The 26,797-nt window shown below is 41.2% G+C and overlaps 1 protein-coding gene across 2 annotated transcripts in view; it reads left to right on the top strand.

Moving 5' to 3' along the window:
* Window positions 1-24,370, top strand: part of ALS2 (alsin Rho guanine nucleotide exchange factor ALS2) — a 152,249-nt gene extending 127,879 nt beyond the window's left edge. For both annotated transcript variants that reach the window (XM_077448586.1, XM_077448585.1), the window contains exons 25-34: window positions 4,320-4,484; window positions 6,583-6,700; window positions 7,080-7,237; window positions 10,310-10,438; window positions 14,797-14,973; window positions 16,273-16,318; window positions 16,520-16,581; window positions 18,067-18,216; window positions 18,325-18,421; window positions 20,522-24,370. In XM_077448586.1, coding sequence (XP_077304712.1) covers window positions 4,320-4,484; window positions 6,583-6,700; window positions 7,080-7,237; window positions 10,310-10,438; window positions 14,797-14,973; window positions 16,273-16,318; window positions 16,520-16,581; window positions 18,067-18,216; window positions 18,325-18,421; window positions 20,522-20,560 — 1,141 coding nt within the window. In that variant the 3' untranslated portion in view covers window positions 20,561-24,370. The remainder of the gene's footprint in view (window positions 1-4,319; window positions 4,485-6,582; window positions 6,701-7,079; window positions 7,238-10,309; window positions 10,439-14,796; window positions 14,974-16,272; window positions 16,319-16,519; window positions 16,582-18,066; window positions 18,217-18,324; window positions 18,422-20,521) is intronic.
* The last annotated feature ends 2,427 nt before the right edge of the window (window positions 24,371-26,797 follow it).

Here is a 26,797-nt window from a genome sequence, read left to right as displayed (position 1 = left end):
AGAACACCCACTGCTTCAGATGCAAAGTAACACACTACAGGAGGCCGCCTTAAAGGCGGCCTTATATAGTGTGGGGCGTGCACTACACAGCCTGAGCTATGATTGGCCACAGGCAGGATGCCTGTGGCCAATCATGGCTCTCCTCGCTGCCGGCGCTGCGATTGGCCAAGCATGCGGGGTCACAGTGCATGCTTGGCCAATCATCGGGCAGCAATGCACTGCGCCAACGCAGTGCATTGTGGTCCGCGCGCGCGTCACTCGAATTTTGACGCGAACGGCCAAAACGTTCGGAATTCGCCGAACGGCCAATGTTCGAGTCGAACGTACGTTCAACTCGAACATGAAGCTCATCCCTAGCCTGGAACATGCCCAAACTAGTTCTTTCTCTATTACCTGGATGTGGCTAGGTCCGACAGGGTTTACCTTGCCACTGTTCTTTTACACAGACTGATTGCCTTTTTCTTTTTTTTTTTCTTTTTTCCGGGTGGCCCTAAAAGAGGTTATGTATTCCAGAGCTACTATTTTGAAGTAGAATAGGCAGTTAATTATACAGGCCTATAAGCTGCAAGATAAAGTGTCTCCTTTTTTCCTTTAAAGCCTACTCCACTAGTTTTTTGCAAGGTCAATGTACAGTATATGTCTTTACAGATGTTAGTTTTGGTTGAAAGTTTATGAAAGGGGCTATTTAATGCCTTTGGTTTCCCCTTCGTTTAGTTTTTTTCTTGTTGGGCTGATTCGACTGTGTTGTTTTGGGTGTTTGTCCCTTTTGGACTGTTTTCTTTCTCGTACATTACGGGACACAGAGACTCAGTAATTACTGATGGGTTACAGGGTATCACTAGGTGATTGGACACTGGCACACCCTAGACAGGAAGTTCAATCCCCCATACACTCCCCCCCACTGGAGGTACCTCCGTTTTTTCGCCAGTGTCTTAGGTGTTGGTCACAAGTAAAGATGTGCTGTGCTGAGCTCCGCTGGAATATCCTTACTGGGGCCAGCTATGCAACCGGATCCATTCAAAGTGTATTTTCCAGACCGAATTGGAGGGTACCCGGGCCTTGTGTCCGAAGAAACAAGGTTTTACCTGTAACGCTTCTCTTTTTTAGAGAGCTGGACCCTGGGACCCAGTATTTGTTTTTTTCAGCCACATTCCTGGCAGGGTGCTTTACAATCCCAGAACTGCGGATCCCCCTATTCAAGGGGGCCCCAGTCTCTGAAGGTTTTTTTCCTAACGGAGCCCACAGTGAGAGGTGAAGATTGGGTCTGTTATTCAAAGATTTTTTCTAATTCTAGTAGGTTTTCTCCTTTTAAGTAAATGTATGCTATGCCTATAGTTATGTGCCATGCATATCTTCATTCGGCAGTCTTCATTCCGGGGGTAGAGAACTGGCAGGCGGACTACTTGAGCCGTCAGCAGTTAGTCCCAGGGGAATGGTCTCTTCACCCCGACGTCTTCTTGGCCATATGCCAGACATGGGGGGGGGGGTTCCGGATGTAGATCTCTTTGCGTCCAGGTTCAACAACAAGATCGACAACTTTGTCAAGAACGAGGGATCCTCTTGCATGCGGGACAGATGCGTTGGTAACTCTGTGGCATCAGTTCTCTCTGATTTATGCATTCCCTCCTATTCTGCTACTGCCAATCTCCTTTGCAGGATCAGGCAGGAAAAGAAGTCAGTGCTTCTGGTGGCCCAGAAGAGCTTGGTATGCAGAAATAGTGAAGATGGCGGTAGGCTCTCCTTGGACCCCACCGTCCTATCCAGACCTGCTACCCCAGGGACCAGTATTCCATCCTACCTTACAAACGCTAAATTTAAAGGTTTTGCTATTGACCACATTCTGAAGAATCGTGGGCTTTCGGGCCCTGGGATATCTACCTTGATTAATGCAAGAAAGCCAGCTTTCAGAATGATTTATCACAGAGTCTGGAAAGCATATGTCTCTTGGTGTGAATCCAGGGGTTGGCACCCCAGAAAATATGTCATAAGCAGAATCCTCGAATTTCTGAAAAATGGGTTAGAGATTAAACTGGCCTTGAGTACCATCAAGGGCCAAGTCTCGGCCTTATCGGTTCTGTTTCAACGTCCACTTGCTTCGCGTTCTTTGGTCCGAAGCTTTATACAAGGGGTAACGCGCCTTAATCCTCCGGTTAGGGTGCCTCTGAACCCCTGGGATTTGAATTTTGGTTCTGTCAGCTTTACAGAAGCAGCCTTTTGAACCGATACATCAAATTCCCTTAGTTCTGTTGACAAGGAAATTTATTTTTCTGGTGGCCATTTCTTCTGCCAGAAGAGTATCAGAATTAGCGGCCCTCTCTTGTAAAGAACCGTATCTGATAATGCACAAGTATAGAGTGGTGTTACGCCCTCATCTTAGTTTTTTACCGAAGGTGGTCTCAGGTTTTCATCTAAACCAAGATATTGTTCTATGGAAGAGAAGTCACTACATTTTTTGGATGTAGTGAGCGCAGTCAAAGCCTATCTGGAAGTGACTACTCAGGTTCGCAAAACTGATGTTTTGTTCGTATTGCCAGAGGGTCCTAAGAGAGGACAGGCAGCGTTGAAATCTACCATTGCTAAATGGATTCGACAAGTAATTGTTCAAGCTTATGGTTTGAAGCAAAAGATTCCGCCTTTTCAAATCAAGGCGCACTCCACTAGGGACATTAGTGCTTCGTGGGCAATGCATCACCAGGCCTCCATGGCTCAAATCTGCAAGGCCGCAACCTGGTCATCAGTTCACACATTCACCAAATTTTGTCAGGTGGATGTGAGAAGGCATGAGGATATTGCCTTTGGGCGTAGTGTTCTGCAGGCAGCGGTACAGGGTCCTCAGGTCTGATTACACCCTATGTTGTGTGGTTCCCCTCCCCTCAGATAGCATTGCTCTGGGACATCCAATCAGTAATTACTGAGTCTCTGTGTCCAGTGATGTACGAGAAAGAAAATAGGATTTTTATAATAGCTTACCTGTAAAATCCTTTTCTTTTGAGGTACATCACAGGACACAGAGGTCCCTCCCCCCTTCTAATACACTTATATTGCTTTGCTACAAAACTGAGGTACCTCCAGTAGGGGGAGGGGTTATATGGGGGATTGAATTTCCTGTCTAGGGTGTGCAAGTGTCCAATCACCTAGTGATACCATATAACCCATCAGTAATTACTGAGTCTCTGTGTCCCGTGATGTACCTCAAAACAAAAGGATTTTACAGGTAAGCTGTTATAAAAATCCGATTTTTGGACTTTCTTTCAAGCTGTGTCCCTCAGTGTACAGTAGAGAAAATATAATTTTTGTTCTCACTTTAATATCCTTTTCTTAAAGCCCCTTGAGGGACATATACACCCACCCCCCCCCATATGCCTTCTACTGCTGAGCACGTGTGGGAGGAGTTATAGCCTCAAGGGTTAGGTCTCGTACTATCAAGCAGTGTAGAAAAATATATTTTGCCATTCAATAAAGGTTTTTTGTCTGGATGAGCTGAATTTAATATATGATATTTAAATTTTTTTTCTTTATATGTAAAAGTCAACAAAAAATAGGAAAATATGGCATACACATGATTACATTTTTAACTCAGAATAAGTGGAGTTCACTTGCATGCTCTGTTAAACCACCCACCTCTGCATCTTCCCATTCAGGTTGAATGTACTCTGTTGTTATGAACTATCCAATCCTTTGTCTTCCCTCAATGGAAGAGAGGTGATTGCACACTGTACATAACTGCCAGATCCTGCCTTTTTCCTAACTTCATGGGGGGTGATTAGACTCCCACTCCTGCCTCTGCACCCATGGAAATGTATTCTCCCTCATGGCCAATGGGGTTCTTTCAGTATGTACAGGCTCCATGGGATTAAGGAAAGTTATACATTATGATAAAGCAGCCATTCTGTATGAACCAGCCAGTCCTACCTACCCTTTCTCTCACCTGCCCACTGTTTAACAGCTTGCTGGCATGGTGGGGCCTAATACTTTATAGACAGCTCACCTGTGTCTGATCTGAAAAACACAGCATTTGATTTACATAATTTACTGCTCCATAAAAGTCAATGGACTTGTTCTTGTTACTTTTAATTTTGTGTGTGTTTAATGTATTTAAAAATACACTTAATATATGGTGGCCTAATTGTTTATTCTTTCTTCTAAATTTAACAATTTTAACACAAGTGTTTAGAGGTGCTAATTCGTTTTCAGACAAAATTATAATAAAGTAATATTACTCTTGACACCAAATATAGTTCTCTAATCAAAATCCTCGCTGGCTTAAAATGCAGTAAAAATGGTAATAACTATGGTTTTTAACCATATTCCTCTTACAGAAAACTGGGCCGGCTTTCAGTCCCAGCTGACGAGAAATGGAAGGCTGTTTTTGAGGAGTGCTGGCAGCAGCTTGGTTGTGAGATTCCTGGAAAAGGAGATCCGCAGAAGGCCTGGGACAACATTGCTGTGGTTATTACTGCTAAGAAGCGACAGCAAAAGGGAAGGTCTGTTCATGTTCCAAAATCATGGTTTACCTAATGTGTACTTATTGTATAGCGCTCTGTTAGAGAATTTTGTCTTATTGTCACGCTTTTTCTTTTTTTAATAATGCATACACTCACAGAAATAATGTTTCCCTTATAATGCACACAGAGGCACAGCCTACCAACAGGGGGCTTGTAGGTTTGAGAAAAATGTATTGCTTTATTCTATAAAATCACATGGTTGCAGGTTACCTAGAATTATAAGAACGCCTAATCCCCAATCTGTATTATTTTTTTTCCTGCAGTGAAGTGCAGTGAATACAGGAAAGACGGTATGATTTGAAGGTTTTTATTTATCCAGGATATGGTATACCTAGTAGTAGTTGGTCACAGTCAACTTGTCTTGTTCTGTAATGTTGAAGCCATTTCACCACTTGTCCAATTAGCCTCTTCCGTTCTATTGAGTGTCAGGAACACATACCAACATTTATAGTCGTGCAGGTCTCAGTCATTTTAATCCAATCACCATGGATTATGCAGTGGTGGATTATGTAAATAGAAAAGGGGGGTTTCCCAAACTTTCTTACCTGCGCTCATGTTTTTGGACAGCCAGCATCAGCCTTGCGACGTTACATCACGCCATGGTGATTGGATTGAAGCAATAGTGGTTAACTTGAAAACTATAGATGGCCTCAAGTGTGGGCCACCAACAAGAGACCCACACAAGATCAGCGTATTTTGTTCATTGAGGTGCATTGCGTCATGAGTTGGCTTATTAAAATCAATGGACTGTAATGCATCTTAACCTCCCTAGCGGTAATCCCGAGTCTGGCTCGGGTTGGGAATTTCATTACAATAGCGGTAACCCCGAGCCAGACTCGGGCTTGCACCGCTCGATGCAGGGGAGGACACAGGTAACGTCACTTACCTTGTCCCCTGGATCCAGCGATGTCCGCCGCGCTGTGCGATCGAGCTGTCCTCCGCTCGATTCACAGTGCCGAATGCCGCCGAGCTCCGTTCCCTGCGACGTTACGGCGCACGGGAGCGGAGAACGGCGGCAAATTCAAAAATGTAAAAACACACAAAAGACACACAGCACTGTAATCTTACAGATTACAGTGCTGTAGTAAAAAATACACACCCCCTTTGTCCCTAGTGGTTTGTGCAATGCCCTGCATGCACTTTTATATTATAAATACTGTTTTTTACTGCTTGTAATTTGGAGATTGTCCATAGCAACCAAAACATGTCCCTTTTTCATTTTTTTTTGGATTTGATTACATTATTGAATAATTTTTATTATTCTTTATTATATTATAAACTTTATCATACCCGGGATGTCCGCTAGACTCTGGTTTGAAGAGATTTCAGAGCGTTATTCCTAAGAATTACAGGACTACAAAATAAAAGCCAGATTTCCATGCAAAATAATTGTACCGCTTTCAGCACCTTATTCCAGACTGAATCATACCGCCAGGGAGGTTAAAGTCTGAAAAGTTCCTGCTGCATTTCTACAACATATTACATTGCACACTGTGGAGAAAGTTGGAATCCTCATTGGTTTCAATAGAAGTGCTCAGCATTGGTGCAATGGCAGTACTATTAATCTTCCCCAAAATCGTCAGTCAGTGATATTACTGTTAAATCAGCTCCACTCCCCTTTCCCCGGTCCTGGTGCTCAGTAGTACTGCTATTTAAACCCCTCTCCCCCTGTATTGGTAATCAGTGGCAGTGTTTTTTACCCACCTCAACCCCCATAATGTATTGAACATTAAATCTGTTGGGATGGCATTTGGTATTGGGGGGGGAACCGCTGAAAGCAGCAGTACCAGCAATGGCAGGCACAAAAAACATTGCATCCAGCAGTTGGGGTCCTGCACCACATAATGCTGCTTGCCTTTCCCCAACACAAGTACTAAGAAATGTGGTTCAGTGTGTGATTTTTAGAACCACCATTGGGAAAAGCTCGTCATTCATCATATCAACCTACCGAACACCCCTGTAGTATGGCTGTGTGATTGAAACCTTATACAGATTGATGAGGTGTGAGAGTGGATTGACATTGTGCACAAGTTGTCCCCAATGATCTGACCAATGAATGTAATCTTTGTATTCACAGCCCAGAACCACTGACCCGATCCCACACACAGACACTTGAGAGTTTGGAGCGTATTCCTCAGCACACTGGTTCCTTTACTATGGAAAAATACGAGAAGATCAAGACATATTTAATAAATGTAAATAATTTTTAAGTTGCTTTAGTATGGCCAGTGGGTAAGACGCAATTGTTATATTAGTAAATAGTTGCATAAGTAATTATTAGACTATTACTGGTATTTGACAAAAGTATAATTGAAAGCCGAATAAAAATACTTGTATAAATTCCCCAGGAACATCACCCATTCAGCAGTGAACATACAGCAGCTCATGATGCAATAATTCTGTGCCCAACCCTTTAGTTGTCCTGAAAATCAGTAAGGGTCCAGAGATCAAACCTAGAATTTGCTATGTCTGAGCCAACTTTGCTGGTTTCTATGATGCAAATAGTATGTTTTAAACAGAACACATACATCATGTATATGCAACTGACTATGACAACCTGTTTGCTTTTCTTAGGCTTGTGAAACACCAATGCATCAACTGGGACGGCTTGTGGAGACCCTTGTAGCTGTATACAGAATGACTTATGTCGGTGTAGGAGCCAACAGAAGACTCCTAAAAGAAGCAGTGAGAGAAATTAAATCCTATCTGGAGCGTATTTTTCAGTTGGTGAGGTGAGGCATTCTGTAATGATGCATATTGCCCAGATAAGCGTATGTTCTTTTTATCAGCTTCTTTCTTTGTACTATTTTAAAGTTAAAGTAGAAGTGCAGCCAAAGCTCGTTTGGCTGTGCTTCTCCTCCTGTGGATCACAGGAGAGTACAGTTTGTTCTGCACTCTTGTGACCTGCTGACAGTGGGCTGAAGCCTGCTTTTGACCTATGTCACAAAGCCGGCCCAGACTGGAGAACGTTTACAACCATATGGTTGGGATCCTCCTAGAATCCTGGCTCAACATCTGAGCGAGCTGCTGAGAGCCTGAGCCAGCTGCTTCTGCCCCCTCCACAGCCCAGCGCTCCAGTGAGACGGGGGCAAGAGGGTTTGGGGTACAGCAGACATCAGTGACTTGACAGTCACCAGCTCTCTGCTCACCGGAGCACTGAGAACGGAGTGATCGGTTGAGTTTGATCGCTCGGTCCTCAGTCTTAGAGCTGGCAGGGGACCAATGCAGCATTGGACTGATGCTGCATCCACCTAGATAAGTATGATTTTTTTTTTAAAAAGTAAAGAGCGTCTCTTTTTAAATCAGTGAGCACTAAAACCTGTAGCAAGCAACCAGATTTTTTTTCTTAAATTTATGGAATTATAAATTTTGATTATATGCTGTGTTGCTGTGGACCGCCGCACGCTGATATACATCCTAACTTTGAAGAGAAATATCGTTGTTATGGCAGCAGCTAGCTATCTGGTATCCTCTTCTTCAGCCGGTGGTCCGGTTTCCGATAATAGTGACGAGAGAGCCCTCCACTGCTTATCAGAGCCGTCGACGGCAGCTGAGGCGATCAGATCCTCTTCCTTGCTGGGCATGGAGACGAGTGAGGGGAAGATGGCCCCCACCTGTTTGCATACCATTGCAAGACGGAAGCGACATAAAAACGTCACTTCCGCCCATAGCTCTTAAAGGGCCCTTTGTTTTTATTACAATTTTTTTTTTTTTTTTTTATCTTTTGTATTGCATTTTAGTGTAAATATAAGTTCTGAGGTCTTTTGTTTACATTCCTTGTAATAGGACTAAAAGTGACACTTTTTTTTTTTTTTTTTTTAAAGAACAAAAAAAAAAAAGATAAAAAAAACATATATATATAGATATATAGATATAGATATATAGATATATAGATATATATATATATATATATATAGATATATATATATATATAGATATATATATATATATATAGATATATATATAGATATATATATAGATATATCATATGTATCATTGAGATCAGCAGAGCGAGAGCAACAATTCTAGGAATAGATCTCCTCTGTAACTGAAAACATGCAACCTGTAGAATTTTAAGGGTAGAAGTTTGTCGCCATTCCATGAGCAGGCGCAGTTTTAAAGCGTGACATGTTTGGTATCAACTTACTCAGCTTAACATTATCTTTCACAATAGAAAATAAAAATTGGGCCAACTTTACTTATTTTTTTAATGAAAGTGTATTTAAAAAAAAAAAAAAAGAAAAGTGTGCTTGTAAGACCGCTGCGCAAATACGGTGTGACAGAAAGTATTGCAATGACCACCATTTTATTCTCTAGGGTGTTAGAACCCCCAAACATTATATATTTTTTTTTCTAAGTAATTTTCTAGCAAAAAAATAAAAAATTTTAACTTGTAAACAACAAATCTCAAAAAGAGGGGGTCGGTCCTTAAGTGGCTTTGTCTTTTGCCTTGCAGAATAACCTTATGCTTTGCTATGTATCTTAACCACTTGCCGACCAGCGCACGACGATGTACGTCGACAGAATGGCACGGGCAGGCAAATGGGCGTACATGTACGTCCCTTTAAATTTGCCGCCCTGCCATCGGGAGTGCGCCGCCGGCGGCGCGCTCCCGCACTGGTCGGGACCCCCGTGAGTCCGGTCGCGGGAACTGCGGACTCGATCGCCGCGAGCATACCCGCGATCGTCTCACGGAGCGGCCAAATGAAGAAATGCCGTTGTAAACAGCATTTCTCCATTCTGCCTAGCAACTAGTGATGCTGATCTCTGCTCCATGTGATTGGAGCAGAGATCAGTGTTCACTAAATGAAAGCCCAACCCCCCCCACAGTTAGTAACAAACCCCTAGGAACACTTAACCCCTACACTGCCACCCACTGGTTAACCCCTTCACTGCCAGTGTCATTTACACAGGAATCACTGCATTTATATAGCAGACATTACTGTATAAATGACAATGGTCCCAAAAATGTGTCAAAAATGTCCGATGGGTCCCCCACAATGTCGCAGTCACAATAAAAATCGCTGATCGCCGCCATTACTAGTAAAAAAAAAAAATAATAAAAAATTAATAAAAATGCTATAAAACTATCCCTATTTTGTTAACGCTATAACTTTTGCGCAAACCAATCAATAATCACTTATTGCGATTTTTTTTTTTTTTTTTTACCAAAAATATGTAGAAGAATACGTATCGGCCTAAACTGAGGGAAAAAAAAATTTTCTTATATATTTTTGGGGGATATTTATTATAACAAAAAGTAAAAAATAATGCGTTTTTTTCAAAATTGTCACTCTATTTTTGTTTATAGCGCAAAAAATAAAAACCGCAGGGGTGATCAAATACCACCAAAAGAAATCTCTATTTGTGGGGAAAAAAAGGTTGTCAATTTTGTTTGGGAGCCACGTCGCACGACCGCACAATTGTCAGTTAAAGCGACGCAGTGCCGAATCGCAAAAAGTGGTCTGGTTTTTGACCAGCAAATTGGTCCGGTCTGAAAGTGGTTAAACAAAGCAGTTTTCTATTATTTTCATCCCAATTAATGGACAATAAATATGTTTCAGTAGACCTAATTACTTGTAAAGGCTGTAATAAATGGGAGCAAGGGGAGTAACTTTTGAAACTGCATTAACATGTTAAAGGTTATATTGGATTTTAGTGATTGGGTTTAGATCTACTTTAAAGCTGAGCACAATAGTGATGCCCATGGCTGGAAAACAGCATAGAGCTTCTATCTGCCATCCCTAGGCCTGAGAGATATATGCAAGATATTTAAGGTATGTCATTCTTCTGTTGTGTTTCAGGTTTCTGTTTCCTGATCTCCCCGAAGAAGGCAGCACAATTCAGGCATCAACTATTGTCAAAGAAAATCCAGACAAGCCTCATATATGTAATGGGAGAGCAGGGTCTGGGTCTGAATCTCCTGAACCAGGGTAAAATATAAATACTAAAATACTGTATACGGTAATTCAGCATGATTTTGCTTATGGTTATTTTTTTTAAATCTTGTTAAAGGCCTTGAAAAATGCAACAGTTTTCATAAAGAAAACAAAACAAAAAACCCAAATTGTGATCAAAAGATATTGCAGTTTTATTACACTTCTGCAAAAAGATAATCTGGTTGGCATGGTAACATTGCATTTTCTTGCATGTATAATTATTTCATACTTCTTTTCATTATACGAAAAAAACTTTCACCTTACCTTTTAACCACTTAAGGACCGCCGTATTGCCATTGTACGTCATCGCAATGGTACAGGCAGGCACAAGCACGTACATGTACGTGCCTGCCTTCCAGCGGGTGGGGGGTCCAATCGGATCCCCTCCCGCTGGATACGGCGGTCCGGTTCACTTCAGGAGCGATCCGTGATGAGGAGATGGCCGTTGGTTTCTGGCCACCCCCTCTGGATCGCTCCTGGCCAATGAGAAGCTTCCTCCCACTGTGTATTGTATACACAGGAAGGAGGAAGTGATGTCATTCTCCTCGGGGCGGTCTTTTTGACCGGACTACGAGGAGAAGACTAAAAGTAAGTGCACCAAAACACTACACTGACACATAGGTACACATAGGTACACAAATCCCCCCCCCAGTCACAGTGTCACTGATTGCATTGATCATTTATTTACTGATCACTGCATTCAGTGTCAGTTGTAACAGTAAAAACTGTCAGGGCAGTTAGTGTTAGGTCCAGGGTGGCCCCCTACCCCACCCCAATAAAGGTTTAACCCCCTGATTGCCCCTAGAGTTAACCCTTTCACCCCCTTTTGCCAGTGTCACTAAGCGATCATTTTTCTGATCGCTGCATTAGTGTCGCTAGGTAGCTAGTTATTTTTTTAGGTTCACCGCCAGGTTTTTATATCGCTAGGTACCCCGATATACTACCCAATAATGGTTTTAACCCCCTGATTGCCCCTAGTTAACCCTTTCACCCCCTTTTGCCAGTGTCACTAAGCGATCATTTTTCTGATCGCTGCATTAGTGTCGCTAGGTAGCTAGTTATTTTTTTAGGTTCACCGCCAGGTTTTTATATCGCTAGGTACCCCGATATACTACCCAATAATGGTTTTAACCCCCTGATTGCCCCTAGTTAACCCTTTCACCCCCTTTTGCCAGTGTCACTAAGCGATAATTTTTCTGATCGCTGCATTAGTGTCGCTAGGTAGCTAGTTATTTTTTTAGGTTCACCGCCAGGTTTTTATAGCGCTAGGTACCCCGATATACTACCCAATAATGGTTTTAACCCCCCTGATTGCCCCTAGTTAACCCTTTCACCCCCTTTTGCCAGTGTCACTAAGCGATCATTTTTCTGATCGCTGCATTAGTGTCGCTACTCTCGCTAGGTAGCTAGTTATTTTTTTAGGTTCACCGCCAGGTTTTTATATCGCTAGGTACCCCGATATACTACCCAATAATGGTTTTAACCCCCTGATTGCCCCTAGTTAACCCTTTCACCCCCTTTTGCCAGTGTCACTAAGCGATCATTTTTCTGATCGCTGCATTAGTGTTGTTAGGTAGCTAGTTAGTTATTTTTTTAGGTTCACCGCCGGGTTTTTATAGCGTTAGGTACCCCCATATACTACCCAATAATGGTTTTAACCCCCTGATTGCCCCTAGTTAACCCTTTCACCAGCGATCACATTATAAGTGTCACTGGTGACGCTGGTTAGCCAGTTCGTTATTTAGGTTCCCCGTCAGGTTTTTATATAGCGCCAGGGACCCCCATATACTACCTAATAAAAATTTGAACCCCCTGATTGCCCCTAGTTAACCCTTTCACCACTGATCACCGTATAAGTGTTACCGGTGACTCTGGTTAGTTTGCTTTTTATAGCATCAGGGCACCCACCATTTATTACCCGATAAAGGTTTAACCCCCTGATCACCCGGCGGGTGATATCAATTAGGTTTTAGGGTCAGGGTCTGCGTCACCCCAGGCAGCGCTAGGTTAGTGCCAGTACCGCTAACACCCACACGCAAAGCATAAACCTCCCATAGTGGTATAGAATCTGAACAGATCAATATCTGATCTGATCAGATCTATACTAGCGTCCCCAGCAGTTTAGGGTTCCAAAAAAATGCATTGTTAGCGGGATCAGCCCAGATACCTGCTAGCACCTGCGTTTTGCCCCTCTGCCCAGCCCACCCAAGTGCAGTAACGATCGATCACTGTCACTTACAAAACACTAAACACATAACTGCAGCGATCGCAGAGTCAGGCCTGATCCCTGCGATCGCTAACAGTTATTTTGGTAGCATTTTATATTTAAATCCGGAAGGCAGTGCTTGGTTTTCGGGGTCCCGTACGTGGCTAGGCTCCCAAAAAGTCCCCCACATGTGGTATCCTCCGTACTTGGGAGAAGCAGCAGAATTTATTTTGGGGTGTAATTTGACGTATGCCCATAGCATGTGTGAGCAATATATCATTTAGTGACAACTTTGTGCAAAAAAAAAAAGTTTGTAATATTCCCGCAACTTGTGGCAAAATATTCCATGGACTCAACATGCCTCTCAGTAAATAGCTTGGGGTGTCTACTTTCCAAAATGGGGTAATTTTGGGGGGTTTTGTGCTATTTTGGCATTTTATGGCCTTCGAAACTGTGATGGGTAGTGAGGAGTGAAATCAAAAATTTGCACCCTTAGAAATCCTGAAGGTGGTGATTGGTTTTCGGGGTGCTGTGCGCGACTAGACTCCCAAAAAGTCCAACACATGTGGTATCCCCATACTCGGGAGAAGTAGCGGAATATATTTTGGGGTGCAATTCCACATATAACCATGGCATGTGTGAGCAATATATCATTTAGTGACAACTTTTTGTAAAAAAAAAAAAATAATAATTGTATTCTTTGTCATTATTCAATCCCTTGGGACAAAAAAAATAAATATTCAATGGTCTCAACATGGCCCTCAGCAAATAGCTTGGGGTGTCTACTTTCCAAAATGGGGTCATTTGGGGGGGTTTTGTGCCATCTTGGCATTTTATGGCCTTCAAAACTGTGATAGGTAGTGAGGAGTAAAATAAAAAATGTATGCCCTTAGAAATCCTGAAGGCGGGGCTTGGATTTCGGGGTCCCGTACGCGGCTAGGCTCCCAAAAAGTCCCCCACATGTGGTATCCCTGTACTCGGGAGAAGCAGCCGAATGTATTTTGGGGTGTCATTTCACATATGCCCATAGCATGTGTGAGCAATATATCATTTAGTGACAACTTTGTGCAAAAAAAAAAAGTTTGTAATATTCCCGCAACTTGTGGCAAAATATAAAATATTTCATGGACTCAACATGCCTCTCAGTAAATAGCTTGGGGTGTCTACTTTCCAAAATGGGGTCATTTTGGGGGGTTTTGTGCTATTTTGGCATTTTATGGCCTTCGAAACTGTGATAGTAGTGAGGAGTGAAATCAAAAATTTGCACCCTTAGAAATCCTGAAGGTGGTGATTGGTTTTCGGGGTGCCGTGCGCGACTAGACTCCCAAAAAGTCCCACACATGTGGTATCCCCGTACTCGGGAGAAGTAGCGGAATATATTTTGGGGTGCAATTCCACATATAACCATGGCATGTGTGAGCAATATATCATGTAGTGACAACTTTTTGTAACATTTTTTTTTTTTTTTGTCATTATTCAATCCCTTAGGACAAAAAAAATAAATATTCAATGGGCTCAACATACCCATCAGCAATTTCCTTGGGGTGTCTACTTTGCAAAATGGGGTAATTTGGGGGGGGGGGGCAGTCATAAATTAAAAGCTGTGTAAATTCCAGAAAATGTACTCTAGTTTGTAGACGCTATAACTTTTGCGCAAACCAAAAAATATACGCTTATTGACATTTTTTTTACTAAAGACATGTGGCTGAATACATTTTGCCCTCAATGTATGACTAAAATTTAGTTTATTCGATTTTTCTTATAACAAAAAGAAGAAAATATATTTTTTTTCAAAATTTTCGCTCTTTTTCCATTTATATTGCAAAAAATAAAAATCGCAGAGGCAATCAAATACCATCAAAAGAAAGCTCTATTTGTGGGAAGAAAAGGACGCAAATTTCGTTTGGGTGCAATATTGCATGACCGCGCAATTACCAGTTAAAGCAGCGCAGTGCGAAATTGTAAAAAGACCTCTGGCCCTTAAGGTGTTTATTGGTCCGGGGCTGAAGTGGTTAAACAGTCAAATCAAAAAAAAAAAAAAATGGGTTAATCGCTTACAATTTTTGAATAGGTTTGATAGTATATAAAGGATTAAATCCACTATGTGATGTTAAAGGAATGTATTTTTATTTATTTTTTCTTGCAGATATGTGGTGACTAGTTCAGGACTGCTGCTGCCTGTGCTGTTACCTAGACTCTACCCTCCATTGTTTATGCTTTATGCTTTGGAGCATGAGAAGGAAGAAGAAGCCTACTGGGAGTGTGTCCTGAGACTGAACAAGCAACCAGACACGGCACTTCTCGCCTTCTTAGGCGTACAAGAGTAAGTGACCCCAGCTAACCAGCCGTGATACTTTTATACTGCAAATCTTCAAGATTAAATTGATCAATACAGAATCTGGCTGTGGCAATATATATTTCAGTTTCTAAATCTGTTTAGGAGATTTTTAGAATTATAGTGCCTTTACCTACTCAGTAAAGAAGATGCACATTGCCACTTGTATAAATGTCACCAATTTAGCACCGTTGTACCCTTGGGGGAAAAAAAACCCTTAGAAAAACTTCAGGTTTCAAGCAACAATTATGCCTTATGCATTATGTTTTAAATAAAAGAATAAAGAATGTGGCATTACTTGGATTATCTGACACCCAGAGCAGATGATGTTTAAAGACCCACCTGCTGTATATAACTAAATTTATTTTCAGTAATAATCATAAAAATGATATATGACTAAAAACAGAAAATAAACCTATGAAGTGATATTTTGGGGCGTGCCCTAAAACTATGTAGATATAACCCATTATGCAGGTGGTCAATGAAAAATTGCCTCTTATTTGAAAAACAATTTAATATTGCTCACTGCACAAGGAATACCTTGTGCAGTGAGCAATGGCAAATCAGGAGAAACCCTAGGGTTACACAGAGCCCTGGTTCAGATTGGTTGATTTTAGAAGATGTTAGACCAGTCTTTCTCTAGCCGGGTTGTGTGGAACCATATCGTTCTTCCAGTGGTTGCTTGGGTTTCTATGAGCAATAAGCAACGTTTGCCACTGAGATGAGTAACCACTGGTAGCAATGATCATTTTAGCTTTCTGTAAGGAGGGATTCTTCCCAGTGACCACAAATGTAAGAAGCATTCTCCCCGGTGACAATCACACTAAAGCCAGCCATGGATTATGTGATTTTCTATCCTGCAACCATGGGTTGCAGGAAAGAAACTTGCTGGATTTCCCATCTAGCTATTGTGTTCTCCTGGTGGGGGAGTACAAGGAGCTGTCCCTGCCGGGAGAACACAGTGATTACAGCTAGCGGCTCTAGCTGCTGGCAGTAATCGCATGCTAAAGATCTGACATGCTGGTCAAAATCCATTGTTCAACTTTGGTGCAATCCGCCTGCCCTTAGATGGATTGAATCACAGTCAGTCCCTGCTGAAATGGCCAAGATTCGATCCATCTATGGCCAGCTTAATGATAAAGTGCTGAAGATTTACTAACTATTAGCAAGGGTTCCCTGAGCCCGTAAAGTTAATTCAAGGATTCCTCCACGTTAAAAAGGTATATGGCTGTGTTGGAGTAAAAACTGTTTTTAGCTCACTTGTTACAACTTTTTATTTCTCTGTAGGAAATTTTGGCCAACCAGCATTAATTTTTTGGGTGAAAACAAAAAGGTAAGAAATGTATTGGGGAAAACAAAAACAAAAATTATTCCCTGGCTATTCCACTCATCCAAGTGGCTTTTTAATCATTTAGCATCACATTTAACTAGACTTGTGTAACCAATTACCACTAGGCATATTGTGACTAGGATAAATTAAATATTCACAGACCATTTGACAGGTGTTACTGACACTTTGTTTACTTCTTTGTAGGTGTTACCAAGCACTAAAGATTCTTGTCTTTCCTCTGCAGTGGAGTGTCTACAGCAGATAAGGTATTAGTACATTGCTACTACTTCATGCTTTTGTATAACCAAAATTAATTTACAGAAAGTAAGGCTATTTCAAGCAGAAGGCTTTTGACCTTAATGCAGAGAATTAATTAGGGTAAAAAAAAACCTCTGCCTTTAGAACCACATTAATGGCAGATTTGGCTCATAAGCGAAAAAGAAAAGGTATGGGAGATTATGTGGTTCCCTCCGTCCCATGTGGTAGTCCTGTAGGTTGGTGATTCGCTGCTCAGGCACCCAGCACTATCGAAGAAAGAGCCCTCAGTCCTGTGTTAACCCCAATTTGCAACTTGGAGCTTAAAAAGTATTTCTGCATTTTACTCGGGCCAGGAAGATGGAGTCTGAAGGGAAGTATAAGCTGCCAGTGGGGCAATGTAGGCAAGAGAACATATTTACTTTATTTGTATGAAGTGTCATTGCACTAAATTAGGAATTTGTCTACAAAATCTTACCAACCTAGTTTAAAGCGGGCCTTCACCCCTCTGTTCTGTATAATCTGCACTCCCTTCCATTTCTACAATATACATCTTCTTTTTTTTCTTTTTCTCTTTTTACATTTTAACTTTTCTGGTACAATGTTTTTTATTGAAATATGAACAAGGGAAAAACCAGGTGGCAAATTCCCATGCAGGGGATATGAACATAAAACATAAAAAGGAGGTTCACATACAAGTACATAATAAGACCTATATTATGGGGGTATAGGCTATAGACTGACGCCGACCCAGCAGCTGGAGTCGGGGTCCAGTGCGTTATGCCCGAGTCATAAGAGGGGCTACGGCGGGCAAGGGGATGCGGGGTTGTCCGCACAACGGGAGGAGAAAGGCAATAAAAAATAAACAAAAAATAAATAAAAAAACAGTAAAGAACAACAGATGGAGAAAAAGGGGGGGGGGGGGCTTGGGGGTAATAGGTATAGAAAAGAGCAGCGGGCAAGAGGCGTAGAGACAGGGAGAAAGTGAGGAAGTGAGAAAGGTGTCCCCCAGGCTGGAAGCAGGGTCAAATTGAATCTAGAGACCTAGACTAGTCGAATTTAGATTGGGGAATGCAAAGGACCACCACAGGGCCCATACCTTACATTTTAATTTTTCAAGGCCCCCACAATCCCCCATGCTCTCTCCTACCCCCTTGCCTGTGGCCTGTATCAGGACCATAATGGCAGCTGAGAACCCAGGCTGCTGCACCTAATCACAGCAGGACAACACTGGATCTGCTGGGCAGGTGAATATCTGAAAAGTAAGTAGGGACTATAAAGAAAAAGGGAGAGTGAGTTAATTTTTTCTTTAAGAAGTTCCCGTCCAAATGGTTCTCTGCCCTCTCCAAAATTAGCACTGAGGCCAAAAACAGACACATACGTTCTACTGGTTACATAGATCAATGCCTACATGCAGATTTTTTTTAAATTGGTTTGAAATTGTACTGGAGTTCGACTGGTTTAGTAATATAGTTTGAACTTTTGTTTTTCCTCAGCACTACATTCACACCATCTGATAAACTCAGGGTTATTCAACAAACCTTTGAGGAAATCACACAGGAAGCTCAAGAGTCCCTCAAGGAAGGCTTCCTGTGGTCCATGGATGAGCTGTTCCCTGTATTCCTTTATGTAGTTCTGAGAGCCAGGTCAGTTGTAATGCCTATTAGTCCACATGTGTGCCTCTGTGCTTGATTCTGTTATAAAAAGCTATTGGCAGCTAAAGTTCTCATTGTTCCTCTTTAAATTGTGCACAGAATACGAAATCTGGGATCCGAAGTCCATCTAATAGAAGATCTCATGGATCCATATCTGCAACATGGAGAACAAGGGATAATGTTTACCACACTAAAGGTGAAAATATGATCTTATAAAATAATTCATTTATAGAAGAATGTCTTTAACAAGTATTAAAGGACATTTCATGGCACATCAAACTGAATAATAAATGCGAGAAGTTAAAACTAACAACTCTATTCATGGATGTGATTGTCTTTTCTATGCATATTGTGTAAAACTACATATGCTGTATTCTCAAAGTTAACCTGGAAATCCTAAAAGTGAAGGTATGTTTTGCCAATTAAAAATAAAATACAGGGGTATACAAACCCAAAAGGTTTTGGCTTTGCATACAATTTAGAATAGAGAATTATGGAATAGGGTTACAGATAAGAAAGAGAGGAATGGAGGTACGTGGGAGTGAATTGGTAAAAATTTCTTTAGAAGACAAAGCATCAGCAAGAGGACTTTAAACAAAAACAGTTTATAATCAAAGAATAAGGAATATATTCGCTCATAATATAACCATTTAAGACCCATTAGAACATAACTTATATTGGTGTATACAATATATCCTTTTTTCTAAATTAAACTAGCTCATCCTATTACTAGTTTACAGTCAAATTCTTGAAAAGCCCAACATGAAAATGTTAAAAGATGAAATTTGCATCCCATCATAAACTCTTGTTGATGCTTTATTCTGTGAAAAAACATAAAGTGGCTGTATGCCTACTGTCTCTACCCAAAAGGACCACACTCCCTATATGTGTTTCACCCCTAACGGGCATTCTTTTTACAGCATGGGTGCTCAACCTGTGGCCCTCTAGTTGTTATGGGACTACAAGTCCCATGAGGCATTGCAAGGCTGTCAGTTAAACAAGCATGACTCCCAACGGCAGAGGCATGATGGGACTTGTAGTTCTGCAACAGCTGGAGCGCCACAGGTTGAGCACCCATGCTTTACATGGATAGTGAGTGAAGGGAAATAGACAACAAAAAATACTGGCAGAGGATTCAGCCCTTTCCTACTCTATTCAGTACATGCGATTCTGAGCCTTGGTCCTGAACCAACTGACCAGGCTGTGCTCTCATACCTAGTGTGGTCAGTTTTTATTAGGAAAGCAGAGTGACTTTGTATTGCTTCCTTTTATTGAAACTCCTTGTGAGGAACACCAGGGTTTTGATACAAAGGAAGCAATACAAAGAGAACCGGATACTTTTTCATACAAGTACATGTTACAGCAGGCACCTATCAGGAATATGAAATGTTGGCTTGAGGTAAAAAAAAAAACTCTTGTATTTCTCTGTCCTCCCACTTCCCTGTATGAGGGGGAAGAGAAGGGAAGAGAGATCCAGCACTGTGCATGGCTGCATCTCTTTCCCTGTCCCCTCTCTTCACTTTCCCTTTACACAGGGTCTTGACCGCAGCAGGAGCCATTGCACAGAGCAGGTGAGTATAACATGTTAGTTATTTTAATTAAAAGACAAAATTAACCTTTAGTAACACTTTAAGATCTGGGCAAAGCATTTGCTCTGTTCCAAAGAATTGGTCCCAGAAGATCCTGTCATTTGGCAGCTCCTGGAAGATTTCCACACTGGATGTCATACCTTTCATGATTAGGTCATCATCTCCTCTCTTCTCTTTCCCTTTCTTCTTTCTTCCTATTTTTTTTTGGCCTGTTGTACAGTAATAGGGCTTTATGTGCACATGTTCCCATATGTAGTATAATAGATTGTGTGTAAGTTTGCGTGATCGGAAATGGTTAAACAGCGGTAGGATTGTTTGCAGAAATTTTTCACTTTTTTTGTTAAAAGAGAAGTATGGGTTTGGGTTTTTCAGGTGGACTTTCCTAGGTGGATGCAGCATCTGTCACCCCGCCATCTCTAAGGGTGAGAAGTGAGTGATCAAACACAGCTGATCACTCAGTTCTCCCTGCCGCTCTGAGCAGAGAGCTGGTGACTGTCTGCTGGGATGGGAGCGACTTGGCGCAGACTCTCAGCAGCTCGCTGAGAGGCTGAACCAGGTGCTGGTCAAGGCTTCTGGGTAGATCCACAGGAGAAGTACAACAAAATGAGCTTTGGCTGTGCTTCTTTAAAGACTCTCCAAATGCAAACATAATTACATATGTCATTAATTAATTTGTAAGGACACTTGTGCTTTTTGTTTTTCGACAGGCCTGCTATTACCAAATTCAGCATGAGAAGCTCCACTAGGCATTTACCAGGATCAGCAAAGAAGGATTTGGCGTTTTCTTGGCATTGTGCTGAAAGATGGAGCGAGTTTGAAAAAAGATCTATATGCATTGCTGCTTTCTGTGTTATGACCTGATGTGGAAGGAAGAAGGATCTCCCTGTCAATGTTACACTAGGATGATTCTGGTGCTCAAGTGATTTTTATTCACAGAACAGAATAGTTATAGCTATTTCTACTGCTGATACAGAAACCTAAGATAAAAATGTATTATTTAATAATCTTAACAAAAGCAGGATTTAATAAACAACTGCTTTGTCATGTGGTATATAGACTGTAAATACAGATGTTGTCAAAATCCAGCAAAAGACAAGTGACCAGCTAAACAAGCTGGCCTAATTCTACAGAATATGGTGAACAAAATGTTCATTGCTGGTTCTTTTATGTCCAGATCGTGAGCTTTGCATCATCAGCTACTATCTGTTATAAATGGTCTCTTTTGTCAGGAGACCCCTAATCTCCTCATTTACATGGGCCGCCTACATTTGTTTTGATTTAAATGCAGGAAAAATTGATCCGGGGTGGTTTTAATTGTATGTCATGCTTCCCTGGTCACTTTCTCCTGTGTTTACCTATGTTTATATGCATTCATGGTATCTAATCTGCCCCTGGACAAACGGATATCTATTTTCTCTAAACACAAGTAACATAAATGCAACTAAACCTAGGTAAAACCACAATGTGAATAATACCATTTAATTAATTACATGCATTTATGTGCATTTAGAAATGCCCTATAATTGCATATATATGCATATAAATGCATGTATGCCTTTGCCTGTGTGAAGATAGTCCTGACAGTTTTGTATTGCAGTGTCAGCTTTGGCATGCAGTCTCATTAACTATACTTTAATCCACAGACAGTATTTTTCCAGTTGATGGATTGTGTGTAATTAGTGTGAACAGTTTTATAAACTATTTTTATTGTAACATGATAAGACTGCAGGATAACGTGTTCTGTTTTTTTTTCATGAAGATGGTTCACTTTTTATACTGCTCTGTATGGGGTTGATAGATATTACAATTATATTATTAATTAATGTATTATCGCACAATGACTACAGTGATACTGGAATAATTTTCATTAGTGATTGTGTACAGTTGCCTTATGCAATGTTAACAATGGTGATGCAGTTACAATAGCCACAGTTTGATGATTTAAAATTGAATAGAGGAGGTATAAAGAAGGGATAACTTCTTTGCATGTGTATAAACCTATTGTTGCAGGACTGGTATAAAAACCATCCAAGTATAAATTAAGTGATGCAGTAAGGTGTACTGCAGTGCCCATGTAATATTGCTGGCTCGTTGGAATGGGAAAGGGGGAGGCGTGGCCAACCAGTCTGATTTGTAAAATTTTTGACAAAATGGGGAAGGGCTCTTTTCTATGAGTTCCTTCACACAATTAATTACTTTATGGTAATTTCAAACCAAATGTGTTCAAGGAAACAAACATGGAAAAGTTTAAAGGGGAACTAAAAGGGTTAATGCTTACCTTTCTAACTGTCCCTTGCTGGCAATGGCATAGTCTCCAGTGGCCAGTGTGGGATGACGCCACTCTTGCACATGCACAGCTCAGTTTATGGTAAGATGGAGAGCAGGCAGGCAGGGGCATTTTATTGCATGTCTTTTCTGCAATAAAAGTCTGACTGCTCGCTGTTTGTCACAGCGGAACTTCAGTTCTGCATTTTAAAGTTACATACATTGTTTCAAACAAGCACATTTTCTCTGTCTTGTAAAAAATAAAAACAGGGATGTTTCCTTTTTATAACAGAAGATCAAAACTCTGACATAAACATGTAACTAATTTACATGCGACAAAGTGCTCCATAAATAATTCATCTGATCTGCTGTGATTGATCAAAGCGATCACATGGTACTGGCAGAGGGCCAGTGCACTGATCAGTCATCGGCTGTGTCCACCCCCCAATCCAACCTTAGACTTTGCCATACATTTAAAGTTATCCCCTAACCATGCTAATTAACATGAATGGATGAATCTCCTGCTGTCGACTGTTGCATTTAGATAGTCGGTACCTAAAGCTGTCAGAAGTACCTGCTTATTGCCTGCAGTCACTGTTCGACCAGCTTTTTTTCTGCCTGGCTCCTTCAGTCTCTCAGTTGAAGTTTTTTGAGCCTAGGGGAAAATTTGAACAGTGTATGGCCAGCTTTAGTTTGCTTTCCTGCGGTTCTGGTCAGCCACCAGGAGGGAGGAAAGGAAGACTTGTGTAAGCTTCTAGCAGCTCTTATGGGAGCTTGCAAAGGGCTAAGGATTTTCTCTATGCCCCAATGGGCCAGTAATGGGCTAACCACCACCAAGTACCAATGCTCCCACTTGTAAGCAGAAGAAGGCATCACATTCTGCTCCATACAATGTATTTTTGACCATGTGTTTACAGTCACTTTTAACATAGAAGTTTGAGAAATAAAAAAAAAACCTACATACTCGCCTAGGTGGATGCAGCTTTGATCCAATACTGCCTCTGTCCCCTGCTGCCTCTAAGATCGGGAACTGAGCATTTAAAGACAACTGATTGCTCTGTTCTCTGTCTTCAGTGAGCAGAGACTGGTGCCTGAATGGAGCGCTGGGGGGGTGCTAGCAGCTCGCTCAGGCTCTTAGCAGCATGCTAAGAGGCTAAGCCAGCTGCCGGTCAGGGATCTGGGTGGATCATGACATTAAAGTCAGGATCTCTCCAGAGCTAACCAGCTGACGTTAGCCAACAGCTTTGGTCCTTCTTTTCCTTTAATGGTGTCCTGTGTTTTCCACCACAACTGGTTTGAGGTGATTGTAGACGCATTCGTGCACTTGCAACAGAACTGTCCATAATACTTTTTTTATTTGCACTAAAATACAATTTTTCAGGACAAGCTTTATGGGTGTACTCCCTTGTTCAACGTCCAAGAATACTGCATGGACCTTAAAGAAGGGGGTATACCCCAAAAGCTTGAAAAAATTGTGTTAGTGAAAATTTTAAAAAAGTACCACGAACAGTACTCTGTTGTTTCTGCTACCAACTGGTGAAGCTCATCAGAAAACCCTTTTTTAACCTCAGAAAAGGAAATTCTATTAGCATTTTAGTGGCTAAGAACTGTTTGCAAATTAATAATTTAATACATTATTTTTGGTGCAACCCATCTACATTGGAATCAAGTTACATTTAGGCCCGATTCACACTGGTGCGACATGGGATCCGACTTCTGAGAGCACAAGTCGCATGACGTGTCAAATTCAATGTTTCCCTATGAGAGTTGTCTTAACTGATTCCCAACACAAGTCTTTCCGACTTTAGAAAAGGTTCCTGTACTATTTTGGTCTGACTTTGATATGGCTTCAATGCCATAGCAGGTAAAAAAGTCATATTGGTTGGATCAAAGTCGGACTGAAGTTGCAGGGCAAAGTCGGATTGGAAGTCGTGAGACTTTCATGTTGGAGCTGTGTGAACTTGGACTTATTGTGAAATAATTGAAAACAAATATAATTGTTATTTTGCAAAACAGTGGCCATGTATTCGCTGAGTGGTGAGGCTTTATGCCTCTTCATAGTTGGCAATATTTTTTAACTACAAATGAATATTTAAAGAGAAAGTATACTGAAAGTATATGTTCAGTTAAACATTTGAAATATTATTGCAGTGTTACCTTAAGGTAATGTTTATTTATGTACATGCATTCTCCAACTTATTTTTGGAAAAAAAAATACTGCATTTATGAAATTAAATCACAAACATTCAGACTCATGAAATAAACATACCATACCCACCTTGTTAACATAATGATTTATTTACACTTGTGTGTTTGACAGTATTCAGAATTCTAGTCTGCGCTACACTTTGCATTTGACCGGGAAAGCGGTAGGCATCAATGTCACTGGCTCTCTCAAAAAGGAACGCCCAAGACTATTACCAGACGTGTGGCACACTTAATGAGTGAATGCAAGCTTGGATTCTGGCAAGGCCTTACTGGGAAACTAAGGGCACAGACCTCTTCTGCACACTTAGGGCTAATTTACACTTGCTTGGACTTCAACACACATTAAATCTTCTACCGCTTCAACATGCTTTTTTGATGTTTCTGTGATGCTTTGGGTGGTACTTTGATGATGCTTCTGGGGTGCTTTTTTTGAAGCTTTAATGAAGCTTGGCAGATTGTGTGTGTGTGTGTGTGTGTATATCTCATATCTGCAACATCTCCAAAGCTGAATTAAAGCCTCTCAAAAGCTGTAGTTGCGTCAAGTGAGCTTTGTCCTAGACTTCTATAGAGGCTTTGAAGCACCACTAAAGCGACATGGGGTATAATTTTTGAAGCAAAGCAAACACAATGTGTAAACAGGACTGTAAGATAACCATTTTATTTAGTGACGGGCTTTGACTGGTGTTCAGCAAATATGGGCACAGATGAGGCTGCATTGGTAAGAACTGGTCACGCTGCAATTATGGGCACAGGTGAGGCTGTATTCTTGAGAACTGGTCACGCTGAAATTATGGGCACAGCTAGGGTGCATTGTTGAGAACTGGTCATGCTACGATGATGGACACAGGTGAGGCTGCACTGATAAAGTTGTTAATATTTATTTTTATAAGTTAGTTCTGCATAAAAACTTTAAGTGTAATTTCATGAGATAATTTATGAGGGTGTGCTTAGTGGTGGGGAAACTGATGGCGCATAACGCTTAGGCCTCTTTCAGATGAATGATCCATTCAGGTCCGCCTGTCAGTTTTTTAGGCGGACCTGAACGGATGCTCCGTAGACCTCTATGGAGCATCAGATGTCAGCGTGACATGTCCGCTGACATCCGACCCGCACCAATCTGAAAAAGTGTGACAGAGGAAAAACCTACTTTTCCATCCGTCATCCGATCCCCCACAGTGTGCAGAAACAGACCTGTCATCTCCCTGCTGAGCAAGCAGATGTCCACGGGGCGGATCATCACGGATCCGTCCCATGTGAAAGAGGCCTTAAGGTCTGGCTAGTAGCTTAGGACTTGAAATTTTGAGCTGTGTGTGTGTGTGTGTATAATATATAAATATATATATTTATTTAAAAAGAAAATGTATATAAGGTAAACTACCACTTTAAAAGTACAGGTTTGTAGGTTACTACTTAAATGACTGTTTCAAGAGACACTTTCAGCTTGCAAGCTCAGGACTTTTAGACCCCATACACACTATACAACTTTTGTTATCTGATTTCCTTTAGATTTACCAAAACCATATAGTGTAAGGGCCTGCCTGATTTGCATACAAATTGAAACTCTTAAGGTTTGACCTCATATTATATGGTTTTGGTAAATCTGAAGGAAAAAATCTACCCAAAATGATATAGGGGGTTATTTACGAAAGGCAAATCCATTTTGCACTGCAAGTGCACTTGAAATTGCACTGAAGCTCTGCTGATTTTATAGTCCAATCATGTGCAAGCTAAAATGCTGTTTATTTCCCTTGCATGTCCCTCTCGGATCTACAGCGACTTTACTTAGAAGTACACTTGCAGTGCAAAGTGGATTTTCCTTTAGTAAATAACTCCCATAGTGTGTATGCAGCTTTACACTGTGTGGGGAGAGTCCGTAAAATCACCGGTGTTGGTCTCGATCAGACCGAGACCAACACGGGAAGGCTGCCCAGTCTGAGAACACCAAGGGCAAAACCAACACGGCTTCTTCTGAGGGCTTCACCGTTAGAGCCATGATGAAGAATGCAACCTGATACATGTGACCATTGAAGCTCTAAAGGCTTGGGTATTGCCATATACCCACGTTAAGGGTTATCTGGATGCAAGAACCTTGATTTGATGTTCTACCACTCTGCTTCGGATTAATACCAATAAGGCTGTTACTGTTTTTATATCTGGTAAGCGCATCACTTATCTGGTGACGGGCACAGATCTACAGTTGTGTGTGGACTCACGGTGGTGACTTGCTAATCGCTGCTACATTGGAACATTTTATTGGACTTTAGTTTTTTATTTTTAATTTCCAAAAATAGTTTTTATTTCACATTGATTATATGTTTCCTACTCAAATATTTTGCTGTGATTGTTATATGCACGATAAGTGATCGCTTTTGGCAAAGAGACATTTATTTTGTAAGAATGCCATTTGACCCTTCATTCACTTTTATCTATGCAGTTAGTTTAAGTACATAGTGCTACTGGTGCAGCTCTCCACATTTTCTTTCATTTATTTCCGTGCTTGTATCCCACTC

Source organism: Lithobates pipiens, unplaced genomic scaffold (assembly GCF_037356315.1).
Source record: "Lithobates pipiens isolate NorthernLeopardFrog02 unplaced genomic scaffold, aLitPip1_a1.2 Scaffold_22, whole genome shotgun sequence".
NCBI classification, from domain to species: Eukaryota; Metazoa; Chordata; class Amphibia; order Anura; family Ranidae; genus Lithobates; species Lithobates pipiens.
The sequence above is the reverse complement of the archived record's forward strand: the minus strand, read 5'-3'. Positions and strand labels throughout refer to the sequence as shown.